At 31.9% G+C, this 24,038-nt stretch overlaps 1 protein-coding gene across 2 annotated transcripts; it reads right to left on the bottom strand.

Annotated features, from left to right (window-relative positions):
- Nucleotides 1-826: 826 nt before the first annotated feature.
- LOC114332414 (E-selectin-like) lies at nucleotides 827-14,706 on the bottom strand. 2 transcript variants are annotated; one of them, XM_028282213.2, is made up of 4 exons: nucleotides 14,522-14,706; nucleotides 11,598-11,683; nucleotides 8,778-8,895; nucleotides 827-2,000 (listed from the first exon to the last, which is right to left on the bottom strand). In XM_028282213.2, exons 1-4 carry the CDS (start codon nucleotides 14,607-14,609, stop codon nucleotides 1,750-1,752), a joined length of 543 nt encoding a protein of 180 aa, XP_028138014.2. In that variant the 5' UTR covers nucleotides 14,610-14,706; the 3' UTR covers nucleotides 827-1,749. The 2 variants fall into 2 exon arrangements, with proteins under 2 accessions (XP_028138014.2, XP_028138015.2); XM_028282214.2 differs by having other exon boundaries at nucleotides 8,787-8,895; nucleotides 14,522-14,703.
- Between the last annotated feature and the right edge of the window lie 9,332 nt (nucleotides 14,707-24,038).

Here is a 24,038-nt window from a genome sequence, read left to right as displayed (position 1 = left end):
GAATAAGTTTCGAAACCAGTAGAGGTGCTTGGTGCACTCTCTGATTGAGCTAGAATATGATGCGGCTATAGTTTCGTATTGCAACGAAATTAAAATTGGTTATTCATTTTTGATTTACATGTTTACTTTGATTGGAGTACTGAGGGAACCATTCCCGTTGGAACTTTACCGCGCTGAGCACATGGGACGTAAATTATAAATTGTAAAATTCCCTCATCTTCTTTAGTCTCAGCATCTGTTATGGCTTGCAAATTTTAGAAGCCTCGGAGGTGTAACCAGAGAAGATTCCCATTGTTTTCAATCTGGTGGGAAGTAGAGTAGTATTTTTGGTATGATTTTATGTGCTATTAGATTGAAAACTCAGTGTTTTCTAATAATGAATGCATTTAAAAATCATTTGACCGAAACTTTGCTCCTACGCGCTTGAGAACACCATTCTGTGTGTGTTTTTTATTTGTCACGTCATTATTTATTCATAACGAAGTTGTCAATCATGCTTTTAAGCGTTTTCTTCTATTTTCATCTAACATGAATTCGTTTCATATTTCCTTTGTATCTTTTATCCTTATTCTTATTCGTATTACATGGTATACAGCCAACTACAGGAAAACTTTTTCCTTGTGGATATTCTTATTTTTTTTTCATTTATTTGTATTTAGTTGCATTTCTTTTCTTATCTGTTTGTCATTAATTAACTATTTCGGTAGTCACCCAGTTTGGTTTTGTTCTGAAACTTTTTTCAGTATTTTTGTATCTGTATTTTTTTGTGTAGCAGCGAGAAACACGAAGAAAAGGTAACTGTCTAATAGAAATAAAATACAAAATATTGAAAAAATTCTTTTTATACAGTATGGTGCAAATGTCTGGAATAATTTAGATATTTCGTAAACCGGCAACTTTAAGGAAAAATCCCGCAACAGGTCGATTTTTATTTTTAAATTACAATATTCTGGCTTTATTTCATATGAGTGACGTCATCTATATAGCCGTAATGACGTAATCGGTGATTTTTTTAAATAATACTAGGGGTCGTGTGATAGCTCATTTGAAATTCCATTCTGTATTGAGTAGTATACAATGTTAACATAATTGTTTATACAGTGTCCAAAAAAAATTTTAAATTAATATACATGACAAAAAAAGGAATAATGTATGTAATTTATTTAAGTTAAAATATAGTTTACTGTTGTCAGGAAACAGAAGAAATATTTATTTGACAAATAAGCATTGTTTTTCGCTTAAATTCAATATTCAAACCAGCGCCCACCTACCACCTGCCACTTGGAAGTTTGAACATTTAATTTAAGCGAAAAGCAATGCTTATTTGTCAAATTAACATGTTTTTTCTGTTCTCTGACAGTAGTTAAATGTATTTTAAATTAAATAAATTACATACATTCTTCTTTTTTTGTCAATTAATTTTATTTAAAATTTTTTTGGAGACTGTGTGCAAACAATTTTATTAATATTTATGTTACTGAATACAGAATTGAAAACCTTTTCAAATGAGCTATCACATGACTCCTAGTCTCATTTAAAAAATCATCGATTACGTCATCACGTCCAGATGGATGACGTCACTCGTAGCAAATATATTTCAAAATATCGCAACTTAAAAATAAAAATCGACCTGTTTCGAAATTTTTCCTTTTAGTCGCTAGTTTACGAAATATCGAATTTATTCCAGACATTTGCACCATACTGTATAAGTACATACGCTGTATTGTTAACTTTAATATAATACAATATTTATTTTACAGCTTTTGAAATTTTTGATTCACAAATAACATGCAAGTTCTTATTGTCAACTTCGTTGCTCCATAGAAGACCATCGTGTTTATTATATCTAATTTCAAGACAATTTTCATCCTTGGAACTGCTGGGTTTTTTCGGCATCCAACTGAAGTAATGTATTGGTTGTCCTGTTCCCATCCACGCCCATTTGTCGTAAGCATAGGTGGTTCCTGATGACCAAAATCGGTAGTCATCATCGCCTCCAACTAGAATTAAAATATGTTTTGTAAGGTTTTGGTAAAAAAATGTTCATACATAGTAGGCAAGTCATCAGTCCCTATCACTCACGCCCTTTAGGAACTAATTGAATTTGCAGACTTTCAACAGGAATTTGATTCAGTATCAAACCTAAATTGAGATTTCTTTACTAACTCAAATACTATTTTAGGTCTCCTAAATCTTCTTCTGATGGAGGACCTTGGTGGTAAGATAGAAAAAGGCGTGTAAAGTAACCTCATTGAAGATTTTAGACTGGACGACAGAAATGAAAAGAGAGACTATTTCACAGATTTTTGCAAAGAATATAATTTATATAGTCAATACCATTTTAAAATTGCCTAAACCGAGATTATATCAACGACAAATCTAACAAATCTACTAAGAAGTAAATTAGAGCTCGAGTGTCATATAATAGAACAAGGGGTAGAGTTAAAATATCTCGGCACCACACTATCTAGCTAGGAAAAGCTCGAAACAGAATTAGATCAATATTCCAGAGAAATAAGATTTTTCTCGTGACACATCCCCCTCCAGGCCGAAACCAAATTTTTTGAATAGAATGAACATTTACATTAATAACCTTTATGTTTCCTGCAGCCGATTTTGATGATATACATAGTTATAAACAAATTAAGATCAAAAAACGGCAAATTTTCGCTTTTTTCGTCTATAACCAAAAAATTAAGAAATTTAAACAAATTTGAAAGTAAGATAAATCGTTTAAAAAAATTTCAATATGGAGTTCGCTGAATATGTCTATCCTTATTGGTTGCTTAGAAAATTGCAAAATAAATCATAAATTTTGAGTTTTTATAAATATTCATAACTTATGTAAAAAATAACTTAGAATTTTCTTATTACACGAATTGCTGAAACTTCTGGTGCTTAAATTATATTTTAAATTTCAAAGCAATTGGTCAAATAGTTTAAAAGTTATTTAATATGTTTATCCCAAATTCATTTTTTTGCAACACTGTCAGAAAATTATGAGGTTACAGTAAGATTTCTGACAGTTTATGGAAGAAGAACATTTATGCTATTGACTTAATTAAAAAAAATTACAAAAAGTAATTTTAAACAGTGTAAAGTTAGTTTGCAAAACACATCGATTTTTTGCTTACTTATAAACAATTAAAATAACTTTTTAACCGTTACACGTAGAAATTTTTTTTCACATTTGGAAAGACTGGATTTTTATACACATTTAAAAAGAAAAACAAGTGTCCTAGGACAATTAGGGACGAAGTTAGCCCCCTTTTTTTAATTCATATGTTTTTGCCAAATAATTTTGCAGTACAGTGGAACCCCGTTAACTCGGATTAATCGGGACCGCGGCCTATCCGGGTTATCGAAAATCCGGGTTAGCCGGAGAAAATGGTAAAAATTAATAAAATATGGTATGCTTACAGATAAACTCCGTTATAATTGTCACACAGACACTGGTAAACCACGTTCGCATTCCACACAAAACCACACATACAAAGCGTCGTCAAGAGTCTCATTCTTAGCTTTATTAGCTTTGCACCGATTGTCCAAACTGTCTTTTGTTATCATTTTGAAAAAAAAAAATCTTCGATTTTAGTTCTATTTTTCTTCCAATCCGATACTGTAGATGTACCGACACCATATAATGCTGCAAGATTCACCTTTATCAATTCTACTTAATGCTTCTAGTTTCTGTTCCATTGTCACTACAACATTTTTACGTTTTGTTGCCCTTATAGACAAAAACACGCACATAAAATCTGAATAGATTTACGAACGATTGGAAGCGAACTATACGACTTTACTACACACAATACCGTCTCTGATGTTATGTTATTTAATAACAGTGATGACTAAGACCATTGTTAAAAAAAGAATATTAATGGTCTTTGTAATGGTATATGTAGTTCAAATTACACAAGTACCCATTATCTCTCAAATATTATATTACATAAATACATCTTTATTGTTGAAATTTCTGTCTGATAAAAATCGGACCGGGTTAACCGGAGTTCCGGGTTATCGGGGGCCGACTTATCGGGGTTCCACTGTATTTAGAATTATTTTTTAGTATTAGAGTAACTTCATCATTTTCTGACTTATAGGGTTGCAAAAAAAAATTAATTTGGGAAAAACAAATTAAATACCTTTTAAACTATTTGACAAATTGCTTTGAAATTTAGGGTACGATTTAAGCACCAGAAGTTTCACCATTCCGTGTAATAAGAACGTTCTAAGTTAATTTTTACATAAGTTATGAATATTTATAAAATCTCAAAATTTATGATTTATTTTGCAATTTTCTAAGCAACCAATAAGGGTAGACATATTCAGCGAACGCCATATTGAATTTTTTTATACGATTTATGAGTTTCTTACTCTCAAATTTGTTTAAAATACTTAACTTTTTGATTATAGATGAAAAAAGCGAAAATTTAGCGTTTTTTAATTTTCATTTATATAACTATGTATATCATCAACATCGGCTGCAGCAAATATATAGGTTATTAATATAGATGTCCACATTGTCCATACTACTCAAAAAATTTGGTTTCGGCCTGGAGGGGGTTGTGTCACCAACAGGTTATTTTTTTCCTTATTTCTCTGAACTACAAGTAAAAAGAGCAAGCAGAGAATGAAACAATATGGAATATGGAGAAATAAAAATATCGGAAAATGAAGAGCAGAATTTACAAAATAGTCATCAGATTAATAATAACATATGCGGCAGAAACGCGTCCTGATAGAGAGATAAAAAGAAAGCTAGAAAGAGAAGAGATAAAAATCTTCCAAAAATAGATGGTAAGACACTATCCGACAGAGCTAGAAGTATATATTTACATACGACGAAGATTTAAGATGAACATATTTTATTGTTTGAATCTATTTTGAATCTATGAACATCTTGTTTGATCCTAGTGTTCATTGAATAATATTAATAACCGGATAAGAAATAAAAGAGTAGAATGGAAGGACCACGTAAGCCGAATGACAACAATAGAGTAGTAAGGACGGCGAGATACTGTTCCCTAGTAGAGCGACCATCACCGGGAAGAACACGAAAAACATGGAACGACAAATTACTCCATGTATATTGACAAAATAGACAGATATGTCTACAAATAAAGAAGAAGGAAAATAATACGGATATACTTTTAACAGGCATTTGATTCAGTATCAAATCAAAATCAAGATTCCTATACTAATTCAGAGACTAACGTAGAGTTCCCTATAGCTGCTTAACATCTGTGCCTCTATCGATCAAGACGCTACTAAGGTAGGAAAAGGAAGAAAAAGCGACAGTATTAGAGATTTTGGATTATCTATAGAAATAAAAGGGACTATTTCGCAGATTTTGTGTATCGGAGAATCCTACGAATAAGTTAAAAACGCTGGACGGAAGGACCGCCCGAGAACTTTATCGTACCGATCTATTATCGTTATCGTACTAGATACTGGCATTCTATAAAAATAACAAAGTTACTCGTTATTTTGATATTTTAGAAACACCTTGTATACTTGAAAATATTTTATGGTTCTACGCATCATTAATTCCCGCATTTGAGAAAATGTTCGGGGACACACTATAGATTATTGCATAAATCAATAGAATATGAGTCATACTTTCATTTCAAATTAGTCCATTTTTCTGAGAAATTAATAGTTTACAATATTTGCATTTTACTGCATGAATTGTAATGAAATTTTGGGAGTAGCCCAAAGCCCAATCTTCTAATTCAAAATCTATCCTATATACTATGGCGCTTTTATCATGGGGGCGGTTCTCACCACTTCTCTGGGATAGAACATTTTTATTTTCGAATTGCATGGAGCAAAAGAAAGAATTTTAAGAAAATTTAAAAATGCGCTCTATAATTTGATCTTATTTTTTCAACCCGTCCAACTTTTTGAAAGTAGAAATAACACTATATTAAGAGGTATTGCAAAAGAAAAACAATGCATTTAAATTCTGGTGAATTAGGGGTTAAATGTATGTACTTCTTATTTTTACTTAAAGTACATTAATCATATATTTTTTTGCACCATATCTCGCTTAGTTTGAACGTAACCGACATTTAACGGTGCTCGTTTTAAAGGCCTTTTCAAACACTACAAAAGCATGAGCACTTTGAGCATGCACCAAAAAACAAACCCTTTTACCTACCATATCTCTTTTTTTATTATAAATAGAAAATTTACGAAGGAACGAATCTCTTTGTTATTTATAATTAAAAAAAAATTTTATATAGTGTTTTTAGTTTGATGCATAGTTTTTAAGGTATTCACAAAAAACCGTCCAAAAACGTGTCATTTTTAAATGAAAATTGCCAATTTTCAACTACGCATAACTCAAAAGTATTGAGTTCTCAAAAAAAAGTATAGATCAGTTTTTGCTTAAAAATAGGTTCTCTAGCCACTTCCATGCTTATTTTGACCAATAAATTGTCCACCCCCTTTCCATTGGAAAGATAATTTTACATTATTTCAAAATATGTAAAAATATATAGGGCGTCTGTAAAAAATTAAGATTTTTTTTCATTTCCGGTTAAACCGGAAGCCATAATGTAGGTAAAATTTATTGTGCTAATAGATAATAAAGTACTATATACTTCTGCCAAATTTCGAATTTTAGTTTCTATTACAGAGGTAGTTACGGGCACTCGAATATTTTTTTATAAAAAATTCATAACTCCCCTCCTATGAGGAATTAAGAAATCTGACCAATGTTATTCAATTTACCGATAGGATATCAAAAATATATTAAAAAATAAAGAAATTCCTTGGAGTCATTTTTGAGAAAATTTAGTTCAAATTTATGTCAAATTTTGACCCCTTAAATATAGGCAACTCATAACTTTTTCTGAAAAACGATAATATTCTTATTATAGCCCCACCTTTAGGCTATATAAATGGTTTTTCAAATTAAATTTATCTTAAACAAATTTTTAGATTGGTAGGGAAATGTATCGGGTGGGCGGTCGGCCATGCTGGCCGCCATTTTGGATTTGGAAATGTCAAATTCCGTATTTCTATTTACCTGTCGATGAGCTAACTTTAAGCTAAATTTCATTCGTTTCGGTCAAAATTTGCAAAAATGGGCCCCAAATAACCCCCCTATTTCGGCCCCCCTTTGAGAGGGTTTTTTCAAAAGCTTAGTTTCTCGACAAAATTCTCTTACTCATAGCGAAAAAAACTTACTCATAGCGAATTTCATCGAAATCGGTCCAGTAGTTTTTGCTGGGCGGTGGCGACATACGTACGTACATACGTACATACTTCCGACATGTTTTTTTTTATTTGCTTTTTAGAGTCAGGGGGACTCAAAACGTCGAAAAAAAGTTAAATCTGAAAAATTTCTTTTTGCACGATCCTATAACTTTATCTATTATACTCATACTGCGTATGTAGTACGATAAAGTAAAAAAAAACGACAGGAAAAGTTACGGAAATAGTCAGAACTGTTAAAAATCACAAATTGGAAAATTTTCGCTATATTATGCGTCACCCAGAGAGATAAAATACACCTTATTTAATAATGCAAGACAAGGGGGGCGGAAGAAGCGGAATCGGTCGAGGAAGGACTTGAGGAAGGAAACCTGAGGGAATGTTTTAATAGATCCTCTGCATCCGTTTTTCTGATATTGATATAATAATGGGATATTGAAATGAAGCAATAGGCAAAAGTTTTGAATTTACTTTTGTAGGAATCGGTCTAACAATTAAAAAACAGATATCAACAAGGATTATCATATGAATTTTACTAGATAAATTTTTGCCATGTAATAAGTGGAACAAGACAAAAGAAAGAAAACATTCTGGCCCAGAGAAAAGAAATATAAAAAGTAGCTAGAAATCACAACAATACTAAATAATATTAGAATACGATTAAATTCTTAAAGAGAACAAAAAGTGATATTTACTATTTTTATTAGGAATTAACCACAATTTTACTTTAACACGTTTATTTTGACGTTTTGATTTCCACTTCAGAAATCGTGTGAAAGAACAATGTCGAAATATGTACATCAACTTTTTCATCACAGTCGTACTGAGTTGGTGTATACAGGTGAATGCTTTAAGCAGTAATTGAGGTATAATGTGACGTAAAATTCAGACTTTAGATACATTTTGCGAATACATTAAAATGACATAGGTACCCCAGAGACTTATTGTATAATAGGCCTGGATCCCGCGTACCAAAAAAAAGTTGATTAATATCAAGCTGAAAGTTTGTCAATAGCTTAACGATGTCTAGTCGGACAAACTTTGATGTACGGGAACACTGGAACAGGGAAAGTTTTACTTGTGGAACAGTTTAAAAATTTGGAACGTCAGATTAGGAAAACGTCCTATGTATTTTGTCGGACAGAATATCCAACTGATTTATTACTCCTTCATTAAACTCTCATGCAAAAATCAGACTGCTGTTACTAACCAACACGATTCCTGTCATTTGACACGTTATTCGTGTCATACTCATTAAAATGCCCAGTTGGTGATAAACACCAGTCTGATTTTTGCATGAGGGTTTAATGAAATGGTACGAAATCAATTGGAAGTTCTGTGCGACAAAATACATGGAATGTTTCCGTAGTCTGACGTTTCAAATTTTTAACCTGTTCCACAATTAAAACTTCCCCTGTTCCAGTGTTCCTATATATCAAATTTTGTCCAACTAGACACTATTTAGATATTAACAAATTTTCAGCTTGCTATTAATCAACTTTTTTTTGGTACGCGGGATCCAGGTCCATAAGCAATATTTAGTTTAAACTCACAGTCCTTACATAATGACTTCAGCTTATGGTAAAGAAAATCATTTTCTGCTTCAGTCTCAACGCTAACCATGTCCATGTTGAGTAGTTTACAGTATCGCATAGCTTGAAACCATGTTCCCTGAAAAATAAAATTTTATGTAGGTACTTACATTCAGTTTTAGAAGTGTAATAATTAGAAGTTAGTCTTTTTCAGGTAAAAAATTAACTTAACGTGTATGATATCAGTTTTAGACTTGATCTAACCAAATAAGTGCTATACTGCAGGTGATACTTTTATAATTTTAAAAAATTTAAGTTACTTGCAGAATATGGCAGAACATAATAATAACACATGAAGTGTGTGGAACAAACAAAGGAACAGAAACAAAGAAAGAGACAGCGTTGTGGCCAAAAGAAATAAATAAGCTAGTAAAAGTAAAGACAAAACATGGAAACAATGTCTGAGAGATAAAACAAAGACTATAAAAATGGAAGAAAAAATGAAGAAAATTAGTAACAGCAGATGAAAAAATCATTTTGAAGAACTACATATTAACGGATATAATCCAAGATAACATTACTGAAAAATAATACGTTGGAAGTTAATACAGAAAACTCAATAAACGAGACAGAACTTTAAAGAGCAATAAAAACGTTGAAGCATGGAAATGGAAAAGCACCTGGTGTGGATACAATATCAGCAGAAATTATACAAATTATTGGAAAAATGAAGAGCTAATGTCACTAAAAATAATGAATAAAATATGGAACAATGAAGACATCCCGGTATATTGGAAAGTTTCACTAATAATACCCATATACGGAAAAGGAGATAAAAGAGAATGTAATAACTACCGACGATTTATGTTGCTATGTAGATGCATGAAATCCTTAAACAATGTAAATAAATAATTAGGAATAATAACAGAACAAACATTAGACGAAACACAAAGGGATACAAAAGAAAAAAATAACTTAGCATTTCTTGGCTTAGTAAAAGCCTTCGATAAAGTACCAAGCCAGAAACTATGGAAAATGCTAAGAGAAAAAATAATGGATAACAAGCTATTAAGATTGATAAAAAAAACAATGAGAACAACAATGTCGTAGTTAGTACCTACACTATTTCTAATATCTACGGACAAAATTATTAAGAAATGGACAACAAAGAGTACAATGATGAAGGAAGGGTAGAGAAATCTGCTAAAAGTAGAAATCTGGGAAGAGTTATTTGCTGACGATTTGGAGCTCATTACAAAAACTGAAAAAGAACTTCAGAATAATAATTTGATAATATGCAAAGAAGTACTTATTGAAAACGGTTAAACAAGTTAAAAGTTGTGCAAATAGAAGAAACAAGAGAAGAACTTAATATAGAAATTGAACGATCGAAACTAGCACAAGTTAAAATTTTTACTAGTATGGTATAACTAGACCCAAACCCAGACATCCAAAGTGAAAGTTATCCTCCAACACCAAATTGTTCTATATGGTCCACATAATGTTCAAAAAATCACACCATTTTAAGCGTCGGGTTTGGGGGGGAGGAGGGGGAGAAATCGGTAAATTCGTAGTTTTTTAGGTTTTTCGTCAATAATTCAAAAACTATGCGGTTTAGCATGAACAACTTTCTATACAAAAATGTTCTACAATAAATTTGAAATAAAAAAGGATCTATGCATAATCATTAAAGTTACTGAGGTAGTATGGTATAATTGGTCCAAAAAAAGGCCTAACCAAAAAATCCAAAGTAAAAGTTTTCCTCCAACACCAAATTGTTCCATATGGTCCACATATTGTTCAGTAAAAAGTTACACCATTTTGAGGGTCCCGTTTGGGGGGAGATGGGGGAGAAGTCGGTAAATTAGTAGTTTTTTAAGTTTTTTGTCAATATTTCTAAAACTATGCTTTAGCGTAAACAATGTTCTATACAAAAATGTTCTACATAAAATTTAAAACAAAAAAGGTCTTACACATAATTGTTATAAAATCAACAGTTCCAGACTTACGGAGAGTGAAAAGTGGAGGTTTTTGATACTTTTTATATTTTTTGGGCAATTCCCTACTGATTTTCTTCAACAGGATTGTGTTTTGTAAATCAAATTTGCTATTTCAGTGGCCGATGGTATGTTAGTGGTAAACCCTTGAAGAAACGTCAACCTCAACACTCAAAATTATCATCAATTGCCCAAAAAATATAAAAAGTATCGAAAACCTCCACTTTTCACCCTCCGTAACTCTGGAACTGTTGATTTTATAACAATTATGTGTCAGACCTTTTTTGTTTTAAATTTTATATAGAACATTTTTGTATAGAACATTGTTTACGCTAAAGCATAGTTTTAGAAATATTGACGAAAAACTTAAAAAAATACTAATTTACCGACTTCTCCCCATCTCCCCCCCCCCCAAACCAGACGCTCAAAATCGTGTAACTTTTTACTGAACATTATGTGGACCATATAGAACAACTTGGTGTAGGATGATAACTTTCACTTTGGATGTCTGGATTATGCCATCTTTTGAATCAATTCTATCATACTATACATACTTAGGATTATTAATAGAAGAAACAGGATCTCTAGACGCAGAAATCAAGAGCAGTGTCGAGAAAATGCTACAACTCTATCTTACAATGAACAAAAAATTTATATGCAGAAAAGACATATCACGGAATACACAATTTAAAATTTTCAAAGCAGTTTATAGACCTATTATGTCTTTTGGAAGTTAATCATGGGTACTAACGAAACTACAAAGAGCAATTTATAGACTATTCATCTCTAACAGTAGCTTTCCAAGAAAAAATATTCACATATATATTTTTCGAAAATCACTTACTTCAAACGTGAATCCAATGTAATACTGACTGTCTTCAAATGTCTCTAGTTTAACACTGTGAGCTGACTTTTCTGCTGATGGATTATCTAAAACGAACCATACATGTTATTTATTTAATAATTTATTAAATTCATTACTTACTATGGCGGCACATGTTACAAAAATGAAAGACAACAGGTTGACAAAAAGATTTCCTTGAGTGTAGACCACGGGCAGACAAGACAAGACGGGAAAAAACCTCAACGCGGTGGATAGACGAACTCAAAAGGATTGTGACCAATAATTAGATAGCAGAGGCACAGAACAGAAGAAGATGGAGATATCTGGAGGGGGCCTATGTGGAACAATGGACAAATCAGGGCCGATTAATGGTGATGATGAACAAGAATCTGTCTAAATACTTGCTTATAACAATATAAAATAGAAGAACATGGTATGTCTTCTCCATAAACTCTAAAATAGAGGGATACAATGGGAAGGTTCTCATTGTTGTTTTTCGTTGCTCTGAAGCTATTTCCTTGTGGCATTTTTATGATTAGCTATTTATGTGGGCAATAAATATGTTGTTTTTCGTACCATTGGAAAATGTTATGGAAAAATTATCCAAAATTGAAACCAGACAGACCTGCTAGAGGAGCAAATATTGTTCTTGTTTTTGACGACCAGGTAACTGTAGTAGAAAACTCAACATTAAAAGTTGAGGATATTTCCAAACTAGCAACGAAAAGGAATCAAGTAAAATATTAATATACATCAATGATCATAACTTTAAGATTGATAAACAATTAAAGTGTATACGAAACAAGAAACGAAGCAAAAAAAGGAAATGTAGAGAGAGAGAGAGCAAAGCAAAGAGAGAGCAAAAAAAGGGAAAGGCAAAAAAAATCTTTTTGCCGTGATATCCCCAAAACTCTTCATCTTAGCTCTGAAAGGCGTCTGAAAGGACTGGAAGAATGGGAAGACACGGGTATCAACATAAACGCAAAGAAACTCAATCACTTCAGATATTGCCATGATGTTGTTCTTATTACAACTAAAAAAGAAGAACTAGCTACTAGCACAAGCATCAAAAAGGATTTAATAACGTAAATATTGAGGTTGTTGACGAATATAATATACAAGGTGTCCCGAAAAGATTGGTCATAAATTATACCACAGATTCTGGGATCAAAAATAGGTTGATTGAACCTCACTTACCTATATACAATATTGCACACAAAAAAAGTTACAGCCCTTTGAAGTTACAAAATGAAAATCGATTTTTTTCCATATATCGAAAACTATTAGAGTTTTTTTATTGAAAATGGACATGTGACATTCTTATGGCAGCAACATCTTAAATAAAAATTAATGTGAAATTTGTGCACCCCATAAAAATTTTATGGGGGTTTTGTTCCCTTAAACCCCCCCAATCTTTTGTGTACGTTCCAATTTAATTATTATTGTGACACTAATAGTGAAACACAATGTTTTTAAATCTTTTTTGTCTCCTAGTACTTTTTCGCTAAGCTACTGTTTATCGAGATATTTTGAATATTTGTCGAATCCACCACATATTTGTATATGGTTAAGTACAATTATAGAGACCTGTTAATAATCTGAAAATTTTTTATAATTTACATTTTTAGGTATATTTTGAAAAAGAAGCCACATCTCGATAAAAGGTGACTTATCAAAAAAAGACTAAGAGGCAAAAAAGTTTTAAAAACACTGTGTTTAACTAATGGTACCAAAATAATAGTTCAATTTGAACGTACACAAACATTTGGGGGGTTTCAAGGAACAAAACCCCCATAAATTTTTTATGTAAATATATTAAAAAATAGGCCGCATCTCGATAAAAACTGGCTTATCGAAAAAATACTGGGAGGCAAAAGAGTTTTAAAAACGTTGTGATTAACTAATGGTACCACAATAATGAATTAGTTGGAACGTACACAAAAGTTTGGGGGGGTTTAAGGCAACAAAACCCCCATAAAATTTTTATGGGGTGGAGAAATTTCACTGTAATTGTGTTTTTAGAAGTTCCTGCCATAAGAATGATACATGTTCATTTTCAATAAAAAATCTCTAATAGTTTTCGATATATTGAAAAAAATCGCTTTTTATTTTGTAACTTCAAAGGGCTGTAACTTTTTTTATGAGCAAATTTGTACTATAGTAAATTAGGTTCAATCGAACTATTTTTGAGCCCAAAATGTGTGGTATTTATGAACAATCTTTTCAGGACACCCTGTATATCTGGCTCAAATAATAAAAGCTAATAAAGAGAACCAAACAACTGAAGAACAAAGAAGAATCAGATTGGCGTGGGCAGCGTTGGGAAAGTTAAGACGGATACTAAAAGGAACGAAGATAGAAAAGTAGGTACCTAAAAGCACGTGGATTTGATCAGTGCATCCTTCCTTTCCTGACGTATTGCTCAGAAAGATAGACATTAACAAAGGTCAACATAAACAAAATAGACATATCTCGAAGAAAAATGGAAAGATCCAGGTTCGGAATAAAACTACAAGACAGATAATCAAGCAAATGCATAAAAGAGAAAACATAAGTGAAAAATGTAACAGAACATATTAACAGGGTTAAAGTGGAGATTTGCGGGTCACAATGCGAGACAGGAAGATAAAAGAAGGAATGCTGAAATACGAAACTGCAGACCGTAGACAGGAAGAAGAGGAAGAGGAAGACCTCAGATGCGTTGGAGGGAAGATATTTTAAAAGCTGTAAAAATTCACTGGAAAAGCGCAGCTAAGTTTAGATAGATATGGAAAGATTTGGGGAAGGCTTATGTCCAAAGTTGGAGAGAAATTGGCTAAACAACAAAGAAGATACTAACAGATTTATATCAAAAGTCAAAATAAGTTCAAGTAATTAAAGTAACCAAATATTTTATCAAAAATGTAAACATTTATAATTATTACCTGTTTCACTATAGAGTAAACCACGAGAAGCAGCATTACTTTTAAAAATTGTTAAGAAAATGCACAAAATTAGCAAAGAACTCTTCATTTTATTAACACAAGTATTACTGTGATACAATATTTGCTAAAATTTTTTTATTTTGCACCTTTTATATATTTTAAAGTTTTCAAAAATGATAAATTTGTGTGGTGGTCAGATAGCGTTTTGCGTACATTATAAAAATATGACGCTATCAAAAATATAAGAATGGACAAATCGATGTTATCTTTCGAAAAGTTGTCAAATCTGTTTTAGTGCATATCAGTAAAGCGATTATTTTCAGCATTATAATAAATAGTAAAATACATTTGAATATGTTAGTTAATAAAAGTAATGAAACTATAGATATAAAAAGAAGAATTCAAGCAAGAAACAAAGCATCCTACAGAATTAAAAAAATATTTAGAGATAAGAAGATAATCCGAAACACAAAAATGAGAATCTACAAAACGACTATAAGACCAATAGAAACCTGCATGCTTTGGAGAGGGGGATTCCTTTAGTCCTTTATTGTTAAATCTGATCATGGATGAAATAATAAAAAAAGGTAACAGCTAAAAAAGTATACCAAAGGGGAGAAAAACAACTTAAAATAATCTGCTATGCAAACGATGCAACACTAATCTCTCAAAGTGAAGATGATTTATAACGTATGCTGCACCAATTTAACATAACCGCCAGAAAATTTAAAATTTTTAACCAGAGTATTATGCAGCTGCTGCATTTTCGTTTTGCAAAGAAATTGAGAATGTTTATACATTTTTAATTCATTTACTCTTTTGAGTATTAAGGAATCTTTCTTGTTGGAGCTTTACCATGCTGAGTAGATGAGCTGTGAATTATTTAAAATTCTCTCATCTTAATTTTCTCGGCACCTGTATGACTTATAAATTGTAAAAGTCTCAGGAGGTGTAACCAAAGAAAGTATTCCACCTGTTGTCAATCTGGTGGTACGGAGGCGATATTTATTGTCGTTTTCTGCGCTGCTTCGATTGATAACTTAGTTTGTTTTCCGGTAGATGGCCCTAGTTCATCCGTGACATTTCTTTCTTTGCAATTCGGGAAGGCCCTAAGCTATGGTAAATGGTTAAAGCGGAGAGAAGAGGATATGGGTTTACTGATGAGGGGAAAAAGATCTCCGAAACCGGTATAGACTCTTCCTGCACTCTCCGCTTTAACCAGAGTATTATGCAGCTGCTGCATTTTCGTTTTGCAAAGAAATTGAGAATGTTTATACATTTTTAAAATTTTTATTTAAAATTTAACATGTTATCGAATAAGATGTAAATTGGACCTGGAGGGTCAGATAATAGAACAAGTGATGGAGTTTAAATATCAGCTTAAATATCTATCTATCTATTACACTATCTAGCTACGGAAGGCTCGAAACAGAAGTGGAAGATCAAGTGAATAGAGCAGACAGAGCCGCAGGTAGCCTAAATGACACAATATGAAGAAATAAAAATATCGGAAAAGAAATGAAAGGTAGTATTTACTAAACAGTCATCAGACCAATAATGACATACGTGGTAGAAACACGACCATACACAGAGAGGAGAAAAAGATTACTCGAAACAGTGGAGATGAAAACCCTTTGAAAAATCGATGGTAAGACCATATTGGATAGAGCTATAAGTACAGATATACGACGGAGATGCAAGGTGGATAACATTAATAACTGGGTAAGAAACAGAAGAATAGAATGGAATGACCACATAAGCCGAACGACAACAAATAGAGTAAAAAAGAGAGCGAAAGACAGTTCCCCAATAAAAAGACGATCAGTTGGAAGACCACGTAAACGATGGAACGACAACTTACTAGAGGCACATTGAAAAAACAGACAGAGTCACGTCTATACATAAAGAAGAAGAAGGAGAGGCAGAAGAAAAAGAAAAACAAAAGGAAGCTTTGGAGACATTTACATTTTCCTCTCAAAGTATTTGAGAGGAAAACTATGAGAAACATACTGGTACCAAAGAGGATGCAAAACAAAGGATGAATCACGAAATACAAGAACGAATGGGTCAAGAGAATAGTTAGAGCAATAAAAGCCCAGAAAATTAGATGGTATGAACATAATGAGAATAGAGAAGAACAACCCGTTAAGAGTTATAACCAGAGGCAGACCTAAACTGAGATGGAGACAACAAGTGGAAGAATACTGAAGATGTATGGAAATTAGAAAATATAGGAAGGACAATCAAATAGAGAGAAGAATAGAGGAAGGTAGTGGAAACAGCGTAGTCACACCAGCAACTGTAAAACCAAACCCAGAAAGGGATGATCCCCCACAAAAAAGGAGCTTTAAGTGAAAATTTTTTGCTCAATTAGTAATCCAATGAAATCAATTAATTTGTGGTCATCTTATTGAATACAACCAATAAAACCAACATTATACTGAAAACAGATCCCATGGGCTGTTTTCGCTCAATCATGTAGCTATGGATACCTACATTTCGTTTCATTTCGATTTTGACATTTCAAATATTCAATATTTCAAAATGTCACGATTTGGTTGTAATACTGATGAGAATATTAATGAAATTATCGAATCAAATATACCAAAGAATACTGTTTAAATGTAATTTAAATTTAACTAACATGTCTGGATCTTCATTAAATTTTTCTAATTGTTCCTTTGTTAATTGCACATTTAAATAAATTGTTTCTGCTCTGTATTTTTTTTTCATAACCAGCAAAAAATTTTCTATCCGAATAACCCTCGAACATTGATAAATGCTCAAAAATTTTTTAACAACTTTCTCAAGCTTGTTGCTTACAGGCAACAGACCTCCGCCTACGGCGTCGGTCTGTTTCCAAGCAACAAGCTTTCGAAATCTGTTATAAAATTTTTTCGAACAATTATCAATGTCCTTGGGTTATTATTACTGAAAATTTTTTGCTCAATTAGAAATCCAATGAAATCAATTAATTTGTGGTCATCTGATTGAATACAACCAATAAAACCAACATTATACTGAAAACAGATCCCATGGGCTGTTTTCACTCAATCATGTAGCTATGGATACCTACATTTCGTTTCATTTCGATTTTGACATTTCAAATATTCAATATTTCAAAATGCCACGATTTGGTTGTAATACTGATGAGAATATTAATGAAATTATCGAATCAAATATACCAAAGAACACTGTTTACAGTAAAAAATTTGTATGGAAAGCGTTTATGGACTTTTGCAATGATAGAAAATATGAATTAGATGGAAATCGGACGGTGGAAGAATTCAATAAAACCGTACTTGAACATTGACGAAGAATATCATAATAAAATTAATAACAGCATACGTAGTGGAAATACATCTTCATCAGTTATAGAAACTAACATGTCTGGATCTTCATTAAATTTTTCTAATTGTTCCTTTGTTAATTGCACATTTAAATAAATTGTTTCTGCTCTGTATTTTTTTTTCATAACCAGCAAAAAAATTTCTATCCGAATAACCCTCGAACATTGATAAATGCTCAAAAATTTTTTAACAACTTTCTCAAGCTTGTTGCTTACAGGCAACAGACCTCCGCCTATGGCGTCGGTCTGTTTCCAAGCAACAAGCTTTCGAAATCTGTTATAAAATTTTTTCGAACAATTATCAATGTCCTTGGGTTATTATTACTGAAAATTTTTTGCTCAATTAGAAATCCAATGAAATCAATTAATTTGTGGTCATCTGATTGAATACAACCAATAAAACCAACATTATACTGAAAACAGATCCCATGGGCTGTTTTCACTCAATCATGTAGCTATGGATACCTACATTTCGTTTCATTTCGATTTTGACATTTCAAATATTCAATATTTCAAAATGCCACGATTTGGTTGTAATACTGATGAGAATATTAATGAAATTATCGAATCAAATATACCAAAGAACACTGTTTACAGTAAAAAATTTGTATGGAAAGCGTTAATGGACTTTTGCAATGATAGAAAACATGAATTAGATGGAAATCGGACGGTGGAAGAATTCAATAAAACCGTACTTGAACATTGACGAAGAACATCATAATAAAATTAATAACAGCACACGTAGTGGAAATACATCTTCATCAGTTATAGAAACTAACATGTCTGGATCTTCATTAAATTTTTCTAATTGTTCCTTTGTTAATTGCACATTTAAATAAATTGTTTCTGCTCTGTATTTTTTTTCATAACCAGCAAAAAAATTTCTATCCGAATAACCCTCGAACATTGATAAATGCTCAAAAATGTTTTAACAACTTTCTCAAGCTTGTTGCTTACAGGCAACAGACCTCCGCCTACGTCGTCGGTCTGTTTCCAAGCAACAAGCTTTCGAAATCTGTTATAAAAATTTTTCGAACAATTATCAATATCCTTGGGTTATTACTACTGAAAACAGCTTCAGCTTTTTTGGAAGCGTGTAGCTTGTATATATAAAATAAGTACGAATAGGCAACCTTTAGAAAGAAGGTGGTAAAATAACAAGAAAGTTAAATTAAAGAAATCGTCAACTAGACTATACTTTGTCCACTAGACTAGACTGTGTCCACTACTGAAAGTAGGTCTCCCGTAAAATTATCCATATGTCTCTATCTTCTGGACTGGAGCTTCTTGCATCCAATTTGTGGTGATGTGCTTATATCATCCGTCCATTAAGTCGGTGGTCTTCCTCTGATCCGATAGGTCTTGGTCGCCATTCCAGATTCTTTGTGATCCATCTATTATCCTTCAATCTGGCAACATAATGTTGCCAAGTTGAGGACATTAGATTTGAAAATGTTGTTTATTTAACCAAAGGCAGCCCAAGTGAGACATATCATTCTTTGTATTTCATTTGTCTGTTTATCCCGCTTTGGCGAATCTCATACCCTTGTAGATGTATATTTGTAAACTATCACTTGGTCGTTGCTATAGCTTTGAATCCAAATTTTATCGCTGACTACAAGATTGGTCGTAAATTTTGCCTTTGAGGTGTTCATTTTAAGACCAATAATTGTTTTTTACACTTCATAGAACGTTTGTATGGAAGACAATAAAATAAACGGGAGTCAATAGGTACATAATAGAAGTACTAAAGGGTTCTGAGATTACATTTTGGACTTTTGGTATTAGACGTTGCTTAGGATCCGTAAGTTCTACTCAATACAATTTAGAGTAAAAATATTGAGTTATCTTTCAATTCTTAAAATGTCTTTAGACCAGGGTAATAAGCTAGAAATAGACCATGTTCGGGACACTCAAAGATCCATGTAGCTGACTACTTTTGTAGGTATTGTATACCTATAGGATGAAAACCTACCTGTTTCCTGCCTAGAGTTCGCGACCTTCTTTTTATTATTAACAATTAAGTGCAAAAATCGCGATTTTTTCGATTTTTTGCACCCCATTCAAAAGTTAAATAGTTGACATAAAATTACAAAATTTAATTTTTTAGAACGTTATAAACCTTCAAAATTCCGATTTTTTAAAGTAAAAAAGTTAATTTATTGCTACGCAAACTGCAAAATTAGTGAAATTCGTTATTTGTTAATACCTTTTACTAAAACTATCTTAGAACTTTAGTGTTTTACCCAAAGTTGGGTATTGGGGTACTTAACAAACTCTCAAAATTTGAGACCGATCGACTAATTAGTTTAAGAGTTATTCTAATTGTTTATTGCAGTAACAAGCTCTGTACCAGAGACCTTTATTTTGCAATAAGACAGAAAGTAATGAAGATAAGGCAATATTGAGTATGCCAAATGAAAGTAGAAGACTGATACTATCAAAATGTGCTAAAAACGATAAAAAGATTATCTAGTATAGTCAAAAATTCTAATGCCAAATTTGTGAAATTTTGTAGTATAAATATAGTCATTTTACATATTAGAAAAGCTGGTATTTTACACGAATTTTTAAAAATGAAGTTTAATTGGTGACTAGTCGTGGTAAGTGAAGGGGGAGCTGGGAGCCGACAAATGCACGAGTTAAAAAACTATAAAAAGCAACTTAAAACTACTATCATTTTCTATACCTCGGAATCTACTGAATATATTTTGATCGTTCTTTTTTTAATATGTATGTAATTTTTCTGTACATTACAAATATGCAATTTGTCTAGACATTTAATAATTAATAAACAGTCTAATTTGTTTAAACAATTTTTGAAAAAATAATTTTTTCCCAAAAATCCATGATTTTAATCATGCTATCCTTATTAATCATAGAAAAAGTTAAGGCATACTTTAATAAATAAATTATCTTCAATAAATAATTATCTAATAAAAATCATTTATTTATTAAAGTGTACTTTAACTTTTTCTGTGATCATTAATGATACTATGATTAAAAAAATAGATTTTTGAAAAAAAATAATTTTTCAACAATTGTTTAAACAAATTAGACTGTTTATTAATTAATAAATTTATAAACAAATTACATATTTGTAATGTACGTAAAAAATAACATACCAATTAAAAAATAAAGATCAAAATCCATTGAGTTGATCCGGAGATACAGCAAATTATATTCGTTTGAAATTGCTTTTTCGGTATTTTAACTCGCTGGACTTGTAGATTCCCCCTAGTAATCGTTTGCACTACATTTTTGAAAAATCGTAGAGGGTGCTGTGAAGGTATAATGTTTGTGCAAATTTTTTAAGAAAAAAAAATCGCATTCTTTAAAATGGCATTAATGAGATTCCTTAATTATTATAAACAAATTAGCTGTGAATTAAAAAAAAAACATATGGCTAACTTTGTCCCAAATGAGCCCAGGCTAAATTTTTATATTTGAAAATTCGTGTTAAAATACTATCTTTTCGAATATATAGGGTGTCCCAAAAGTAGTGGAACGGTCGAATATTTCGCGAACTAAACATCGGATCGAAAAACTGAAAAATACATGTTCAATCATTTTCAAAAATCTATCCAATGACACTAAACACCAACCCCCACTATGCCCCCTGGAGGTGGGGTGGGGGGTAACTTTAAAATCTCAAATGGAAACCTCTAGTTTTTCTTGCAGATTTGGATTCGTTACGTAAAAGTAAGTAACTTTTATTCAAGACATTTTTTCGAACTGTGGATAGATGGCGCTATAATTGGGAAAAACAATTTATCCTGATACCATAGATAAATTATAGAAACGGTCTAATATCTCGAGAAATGCACTTCCAAATGATAAACCAAAAAACAGGTTTTTAATATTTTTCAAAAATCTATCGATAAACACCAAAAATGACCCTCCAACCCACCCCCTGGAGACGGGGTGGGGGGTAAATTTAAAATCTTAAATAGCAACCTCCACTTTTTATTGCAGATTCGTATTCGTCATGAAAAATTAAGCAACATTTATTCGAAACATTTTTTAAAATTGCTGATAGATGGCGCTAATAAATCGTATTTTTCCAATTAAAGCGCCATCTATCAACAATTCTAAAAAATTTTTCGAATAAATGTTGCTTAATTTTTCATGGCGAATTCGAAACTGTAATTAAAAGTGTGGGTTGCTATTTAAGATTTCAAAGTTACCCCACCTCCAGGGGGTGGGTTGGAGGGTCATGTTTAGTGTTATTCGATAGGTTTTCGAAAAGTATTAAAAACCTTTTTTTTGGGTTCTCATTTGGAAGTGTATTTCTGGAGATATTAGACCGTTTCTATAATTTACCTATGGTATCAGGATAAATCGTTTTTCTCAATTATAGCGCCATCTATCCACAGTTCGAAAAATCGAAAAAATGTCTTGAATAAAAGTTGCTTACTTTTACGTAACGAATCCAAATCTGCAAGTAAAACCGGGGTTTCCATTTGAGATTTTAAAGTTACCCTCCACCCCACTCCCAGGGGGTGTAGTGGGGGTTGGTGTTTGGTGTCAATGGATAGATTTTTGAAAATGATTGAACACGTATTTTTCAGTTTTTCGATCCGATGTTTAGTTCGCGAAATATTCGACCGTTCCACTACTTTTGGGACACCCTGTATAAAAAGATTGTTTCTACGGACAACATTTTTAAAGTTATTCTAAATGTTTATAAACTACAAAATTTTAAAAATTTGGCATTAGGATTTTTGAATATGTAAATTATTTTTTTATCTTTTTTTAATACATGTTGATACTATCACTCTTCTACTTTCATTTGGTATACTCAGAATTGCATTGTCTTCATTATTTTCTGTCTTATCTTATTGCAAAATAAAGGTCTCTGGGAAAAACAAATAGAATAACTCTTAAACTAATTAATGGATCGGTCTCAAATTTTGAGGGTTTGTTAAGTACACCAATTTCCAACTTTGGGTGAAACACTAAATGTCTAAGGTAGTTTTATTAACAGTTATTAACAAATAACAAATTTCATTAATTTTGCAGTTTGAGTAGCAATAAATTAACTTTTTTACTTTCAAAAATAGGCATTTGGAAGGTTTTTCAATGTTCTAAAAAACTGAATTTTGTAATTTTATGTCAACTATTTAGTTTTTGAATGGAGTGCAAAAAATCGAAAGAATCGCGACTTTTGCACTAAATTGTTAATAATTAAAAAAACGGACGCGAACTCTAGGCAGGAAACAGGTAGGTTTTCTTCCTATAGGTCTACAATAACTAAAAAAGTAGTCAACTACCTGGATCTTTGAGTGTCCCGAGAAAATCCTTATTACCCTGGACTACTTCCTGATTTGTTCAAGTCATAAAACTGAGGTCACTTTTATGATGAGAAAATTGAAACAGGAATATAAAAAAACTGGGATGGAAATAAACTTAAACAAAACAGCATACATCAGCGGAAAATACAGAAATGAAACAGCTAGAATTATACGAAAATAAACAAATTAAAGGAACAGACACGTACAAGTATTTAGGTTTTCTAATATCAAACGGAACGACTGAAGAAGAGACATAAAAAATATACTAGGACAAAAAGACTGCACAAGAAAGTTGAACCCGGTACTGTGGGATAACAACATCAGCAAAAAACAAAAATAAAAATATCTAACAGCATGACCAGAAATATCCTCACTTATGACTGTGAAAATTGGACAATAAATAAGAAAACTAATACCAAAAAAAGAGCAACATAGATGGCATGGCTAAGTAGAAGCTGCAGAGTAACAAAAAGATACAGAAAATAACATCGAGATTAAGAAGAACAGACCAAAATTGTGGGATAAACAGAATAACAGAGTGGAGCTCGATAAGAAAAGGAAAGCGAGGCAGACCCCAAAGATTTCAGAGATGAAGTAGACGAAGCGATGGAAAGAAGAAATCTACAGGAAACGGACTGGCAAAACAGAAATAACTGGTGAGAAAGGTTGAATGCAGGAATACAATTAAAACTGCGGAAATACTTAGTATAGATACTTATCTGTTTTATTTTCTTTCTTTTTATTTACAAGTTTGCAAGTATTTTTCAATCCTTCGGTCATTTTTGACGCAGAAGCTTTACTCTCGTAAGATAAGGAAATATTTTTAAGGAAATGCTTAGGGTTAACAGGATGGGATGCATAGAAAAATAGTAAG

This window comes from Diabrotica virgifera, chromosome 9 (genome assembly GCF_917563875.1).
Source record: "Diabrotica virgifera virgifera chromosome 9, PGI_DIABVI_V3a".
Taxonomy (NCBI): Eukaryota; Metazoa; Arthropoda; class Insecta; order Coleoptera; family Chrysomelidae; genus Diabrotica; species Diabrotica virgifera.
Note: the sequence above shows the minus strand (reverse complement) of the source record. Positions and strands in the feature narration are given on the sequence as shown.